We start from the raw sequence: 6,737 nt of genomic DNA, 5'->3' as shown, positions 1-6,737 counted from the left end.
GCTTCTTAGATGAAGATACAGCATCCTCACACAAGTAAATAAGTCCCATGTTGATGCTCCCTAAATTAAACAGCGAGGCGCAGATTCCACGCAGGCTCTGCCAGTTCACTGCATGCACTTCCCTCTTCACTCCCTGGAGCTCCTATTGTCTTCCTCAACTGCTCTGATGAGGGAAAGCTGGGAATTTACCCACAGAAATCAAACAATTATATCTCAACCCTCGCCTGAAAAATGTATTGGTTTGCGGTGTGCTGCACGAAGATGTGTCGGTTTGAAGAAAAACGCCGGGCGGTCCCTCAGAAACGCGACTGTGCTAGATTTTGTCGCCTCAAAGTTCAGAATGGGAATTCAAAGCAACTCACGAACAAGCTATTGACGGTTTCAACTGGGTCGAGCTGTGATGGGAGAGTGGAAAGCTCAACAGCGCCACCCTGTGGTGCCCACAAAGCAAAACACTGACATGTAAACTTTCTAGCTTTATTTAATTATACAGAACTGGAGAAGCTTTCACATTTAAAAAAAAAAAGAAAGAAAAAAGAATGCAAATATGACAAAACAACCGAGGTGGACACTTTGGCAGCAGTCCCAGCTCACACTCGCGCGCGCACACACACACACACAACAGCCAGCATCATGTTCGTTCCTTATAATGAGAGCTCACAGATAAACACAGTGTGCAAATACAGAATATGATGTGCAGCCATTTTTTTCATGCAAAGTGAAACAATGCACCTAATCTGTACGAACGGTCGAAAGCTTGAAGTGTGTGGGCTATAATATACGGGGCTATGTCTAATAACTTTTCCTGCAGGCTCAAACATTAAAAGGAGATCCCCGGGCGGGGAGTGTCTCCCCCCCCCCCCCCGAGCTGCCTGAGGTTATATTTACCGTCTCCACTCGGTGGTATGAGGGACCACTAGCCTCGCCACATACAGCCATGTGGCTGTGCAACCTGTTTCATTGCCCACATTGGTTTCAGGCCATCTATGCAACCGTTATTTATTACTGTGCACCAGAATGCGTTGGTGGCCTGTCGCTCCACAGGTACGTCAGGAAACTTTAGTGATAAAAATGTGATGTTCTGCACACCTGTTTTTGGACTTTTATCAACACTTGTATCTATAAAAAAAAGAAAGGAAAAAAAAAAAATCTATCACTTCTTTGTCCAACTGTGTTGACACATGCATACAAATCGTCTTTCTAAAAAGAGGAAGGACAGCAGCAACATCCACTGTCCTTCTGCAGATCAGGTCAAAGCAGCCTGAACTAAGGCACTCAGTTTGCACAACGGTTCAAGAATAGACCCTGAAAACCTGCACTCGGCTCTCGTGAAAACTTCGATCAAGCTTCTGAGTGGCATCCCGACCGAACAGTCTCTTTAGTAAAAGCAGGTGAACTGAATCCCAGCGGCCAAAATGAAGGTGACATGACAGTTAACCCGAAATGAGTATTTGAGTGAGTGTAAAAACAACAAATATATGAGTGTTTGCGCGTCACAGTAACTCCCACACTTGCCGCAGACTTGAGGAGACACACAGGCCAAACACGAATCGGGCAAATTCTGAGCGCCTGAACACCGGCGCACGTGTCACACATGTTCCCCCTGTTGGTTCCATCGCGGATCCATCACTATGCAGCAGTTCCCGACTTTGGTCCCTTCAGAACGAACGCTCACGCTTGTCCCTCCTCCATTCACACATTGATCTTCTTCAGCTGCTCATAAGTGAGGAAGAACTGAGGGCAGAGTGAAGGAACGCAGACAGAAAGGAGGGACGGACCAGAGGCAACACTTGAGGACTTTTGGCTATTTTGCACTTCAGCTCAACGCCTCCCTTGTTGGGTCACTGTAACAAATCAGCAATCTCATTACATCCTCCAGGTCTGGGTGGAGTGAGATGACCCGTCTGCTTCTCATACCTCACCCTGCTCAGTCATCTTAAATGCGAGCTTACTCTGTTACGCAACTTTGAAACTGCCTGCAAGTGAAACGTGCTTTTCTGCAAAGACTTAAGCACTGGTTAGATTAGGCTTTCCTCAAAGAAAGAATGTAATAAATGAGTTAAAGCGTAACAGAACTTACAAACACACACACTTGCCGATTTCTACCGCTCGGGAGGCATTGCATCACAGAGGTTATATGTAAACAGACCGGTGCCTTAATGAGATGGTTGAAAGGATACGATGATGTTCCATGGTCCCAAACGAAGCCAATTGGGAAAGAAGCCCTTGTAGAGAGCCATAAAGCCCTCAGAGCGCCATGTCTGAAAGGAGAAAACAAACACGCTAAAAACCCATTTTTATCTTATTATCCTCTAATGATCAATCCTCTCTGGGCTTTTTTCTAACTGGCTAATCGGCGACACCGAGGTTTGGTCTAGATATTTAACAGGAATTATTCACATACAACAGTGAGGCACAAATTGAGACACACATGGCGGTGCTTTTACAGAACTAAAACAATGCTTTCAGCCTAAAAGTCCCAACTTGATAAGATCGTGAGTATCTGATCTCAAATAACTGTAAGGTTACATAGAAGCCATACCTAAGGAGCTATCCTTTTCCCGAATGAATCTCTTTCATCATATTAGCCTCTCCTTTCATTGACACACTTTAATCAGCATTTATTTTTCTCTTATAGGAGGAAAGATGACACACACACACTCAAATTCTGGCTGACAACAATAAGCACAAATGTGCTTTTCTGACTAAGTGCTTAAAGTTACACAACGAGTTGGCCGAATGCCGTGACGACTTGCTCCATTTTCAGATCGATGCAGCCAAATTTCATATAGTAGCCCCAGGCACTGAGTGCTAATGTGATAATCAGTCCACTTTTAAGAAGGAATATCCCTGGAAAGAAGTATTTGATGTATTCAGGTGTTTAGGCTGACCTGCAGGATACAGTCCAGTGTCCCCTGGTACAGTGCTCCTCCTCTCTGGTTCATCATGCGTGTCCGCACGACGTCCACAGGATTCGACGCCAGAGCTCCAGCCAGGCCACAAACAAAGCTGGACCTGGGAAGCACAGGGTGATGGGTTAGTCGTACCCACACAGCAACTGGTGCCCCACAGCGATACGATACACATTCAGATGAATACCGAGATGGACGCTGCTTAAACGCCTATTGTCTAAAATCTAATGCTACACTCCCAGGAATGGTGGCATAAGATTTTAAACTTTACAGATTGGGCATAAAAAAAATCCCCAATACTGCAGTTTCATGAACCAAGTTCAAACAGACAAACAATTTAAACCCTTTGAATATATTAAGGCTAAATTTGTCACGTCAACTAATGTCCCCACAAGCCTCGTGTCCCATCGTGCCACTCAAACTCACAGGAAATGTGTGTAGACTGTGTCGCCCATGTAACCTGAGAGGATCAGATGCTTCTTGGTAATGTCATAGACTGGCAGCTCCACTCCCACCACGATGGCTGCCCTCTGAGCCGTCAGAGAAACCCCCTGAAGCAGAAAGATTTGGTTAATTGAGTTTTGTGTGTATAAAAAAAACCCCACATTTTTCCAGAAGGTTTTGCATACTTTCCACAGTCCTCTTGTTCCCTCTTCTTGGTAGATATTGATGAAATTACCCATCATACTGCCCTGGATCACATTTCCCTGAGCCTGCATGCGGATCTGTAAGGACAGAACCAGAGACAACGGAAGGTTACGCAAGTAGTGCAAGAGTTCACCACAGCCAACTGTACAGTGTGTTTTATATGGGGTAATCAGTGGAATGCAAAAGCAAAAAGAAAGGAGGGGTCTTTAAGTGAGCTTGATCTCCTGGAAAATGAGAATCTTGGAACTTCCTGCCCATACTTGTCTTGTTTTCATTTATTCTGGCTGCTGGAAGAAAATCGGCCTGGCTGCGTGTCCAGACTCTGTGAGGATTTGGCAGACTGTTTTATTTTTTATTTTTTTGCACGCAGTAATGAAAACTGAATGTTCCCAATGTGGGTGAGTTGCTCTTTTTAAACTTCGTCACAAGCTGGACAGAGGTCCACTGACCACTGACATGACCTGCCAAAAGAAGCTGAAAATTATAAGCACAGATAAGGGACCATATCATTTACAGAACACTATGTTAGGCCTTTGAGTCGTTTAGTCTATAAATAATCCGCGAGTGGGGTCCTGACAGCACCGAGACGTCCAGCATGCAAGTTACCAAAAGATCACGCTGGGAGCCGTTGCAGGACTCCAGCTTTAGATTTAAACACGCCAGTATTACTCGAGGAAGCCCCAAGTTGTGACTTCATGAGAATAGTGAAGCGGTATAAGATATTAGCATATCTACAGAGAAACTACCAGAACCTGTTCTACTGCTAGCACCTGTATAAAGAAAGAAACTGACTTCACGCGGACAAAAGCATACCTTTAATACATCAGTTGGGTTGGCAATGGAGGAGGAGATGACTCCAGAGAGAACGCCACACGCTACATTCGTCAGCAGAGTTTCATCTGAAACAGGAGAAGAGTGGGAGGCACAGTGCAACTGTGAACAAGCAACATTTGAGATGAGCATGAGACATGCAGCACAGATCTCTCTTTAAAAAAAAAGGTTTTACTGATGATCCGACAGTGTCAGTGGGCTTTCGGTGCAAGAACATGAGCAGACGTGTCTAAATAGGACAAGCACAACCACACAGCTGTGTCTGATCTGTGACCTTGGACAGGAATGTGTACGCCTTGATGGTTGAGCGACAAAGTGTGTCTTTCAGGAAAAAAAAGAGAAACTCACCTTCTGGTCTGTCAACCAAAAGTCGCTTGAAACTCTGGTATGTGCCAATTTTTATGGTGCCATATGAGGCCTGCCGCAGCATGGCAGGGGCAATTCTGCAAGGATTGAACAAATACTTTTAGACAGTGTGCATAAAACCCGAATCTAAGTTTTCTAGTGAATCCAGTGAAGTCTCAGAACTAATAAACTGATCCAGACATGTAAAGGACCAAATCCTTTAATGAATGATGTGCAAACAAGCTGGAGGTGTTGCAGAATGTACAAGCACCAAGAATTTATGTTCAGATGAATTAACCTAAAATAGGCGCCTCTGTTCAGAGCCTGAATACTGACCCTGAATACAAAGCCCGGAGCCCCTCTTCCCTTCCTATCCTCATCATGGCATGGAGCATGCCTCTGTAGCGGATCTCTCGGTACTTCACGTCTCCCACTTGGCCCTGCACCTGAAGACGCGTCTTGGCCAGGTCGATTGGAAAGGTGCCTGGAGCAGGGGGGGAGAAATAAGAAAATTAAAAAAAAATCATACCCCTCTTTGAGAAAACTGCTAATTATCTGCGAGATAAGAGCTCCTCACGCCGCTCGGCCTCGCTGCATCCCCGCACATCACTCACCGCATTCCGCCGTCACAGAAGCGAGCCCGCCGAACACGAACGGCTTCCAGTTCACGGTAGACATGTTTCCCGAGCGACCGTGAACGCGTCCCGGCGAAATACCGACTTCGAGGTGGGAATAAAAAGTCAGCAGCTCAGACTACAGACTGGTAGCCGCCTTTCAATCTCCGCCGGTGTTGGACTAGGCCAGCCCCCCACGCTCCTCCTCAAGCAGCCGGCGGATTTACAAGAAGCTCCGCCCGGCTGCCCCCCACCCCCCCGGTGGCTCCCGCCCCGGCTCCAACTGCTCTCACCACTGGCCCTGCCCACCGCCTGTTGCCTAGCAACTGAGTCAGCCTGTGAAGGTAGTCGACAAACCTGAAAGTTGCGTCATCTCCTACAGATAGATAGATAGATAGATAGATAGATAGATAGATAGATAGATAGATAGATAGATAGATAGATAGATAGATAGATAGATAGATAGATAGATCGTTTATAAATGCAATAATAATTATGTTTGAGTGTGTGTGTATATATATATAAGGGGGTTATGCAATATTGGAAGATGTACAAATGTGATATTCAAGGGCAATGCAGGGTTTTCTGGACACACCTGTAGGGTTTTAACTTGTAAGCCATTATTTTTGTCTGAACACTCTCAGCTCGTGTTCAAGGCCACCTAACCCAAGACCAGGATCAGAGCATCCCAAGACCAAGAGTTTAAGGGGCCAAGACCGTTTCAAGACCAAGATCTTAAAAAAAGACCCAAGACTTCAACCAACTTGAAAGTGGCAAGTGACTTCATGTTTCCACCTGTTTAAATGGTCTATGAATTGCAATACTCTCCACAGAAAACTGAATTGCATGGCTACTTTTAAAGGATTGAAATCAATATTTATGCTTATAAAGAAAAGTCTGAGAATTCTACGATTAATTTCTGTTCTTTGATCACATACAGTGGGTGTATATCCTCAAAAGACACCTAGGTCAACATTTAAACGTAGATTATAAAACTGAGCACTTTCAATATTAATTCACTCAACAGTAGCTTAAATAGTCTGAATGTACAGATGGCAGGGGTGCAAGGAGCTGTTACTTAATCTTGATATAGTCAAATCAGCCTCTCTCTCAACATGAACCTCGGGAGTGTCTGATATTAGTAACACTACCTGTTGGAATCCATTTGTTTATGTTAATATAATGTCAATAATTTGAATAAAGGCCCTGGCTGGCTTTTACACGAGGACTCATGTTTGTGTCCGTATCTGCCCCAACAGCTTGAAAAACCCAAGCAAATAAAGGACTACAAAACTGCCTAATTTTACAACTCAGTAAATTACAGACTTTTCATGTGTCTGGGGCAATGATTCTGTACCTTTGATAACCAGATATGGCATCTTAGATA

The 6,737-nt window shown here is 44.8% G+C and overlaps 1 protein-coding gene across 2 annotated transcripts; it reads right to left on the bottom strand.

Moving 5' to 3' along the window:
- Window positions 1–457: 457 nt before the first annotated feature.
- LOC308117781 (kidney mitochondrial carrier protein 1) lies at window positions 458–5,613 on the bottom strand. 2 transcript variants are annotated; one of them, XM_080476884.1, is made up of 9 exons: window positions 5,351–5,613; window positions 5,073–5,220; window positions 4,740–4,834; window positions 4,374–4,459; window positions 3,542–3,637; window positions 3,339–3,463; window positions 2,892–3,015; window positions 2,181–2,261; window positions 458–1,734 (listed from the first exon to the last, which is right to left on the bottom strand). In XM_080476884.1, exons 1-9 carry the CDS (start codon window positions 5,412–5,414, stop codon window positions 1,693–1,695), a joined length of 861 nt encoding a protein of 286 aa, XP_080333010.1. In that variant the 5' UTR covers window positions 5,415–5,613; the 3' UTR covers window positions 458–1,692. The 2 variants fall into 2 exon arrangements, with proteins under 2 accessions (XP_080333010.1, XP_080333009.1); XM_080476883.1 differs by having other exon boundaries at window positions 465–1,734; window positions 3,339–3,637; window positions 5,351–5,548.
- Between the last annotated feature and the right edge of the window lie 1,124 nt (window positions 5,614–6,737).

Source organism: Lipophrys pholis (assembly GCF_963383615.2).
Source record: "Lipophrys pholis genome assembly, chromosome: 1".
Classification (NCBI taxonomy): Eukaryota; Metazoa; Chordata; class Actinopteri; order Blenniiformes; family Blenniidae; genus Lipophrys; species Lipophrys pholis.
Note: the sequence above shows the minus strand (reverse complement) of the source record. Positions and strands in the feature narration are given on the sequence as shown.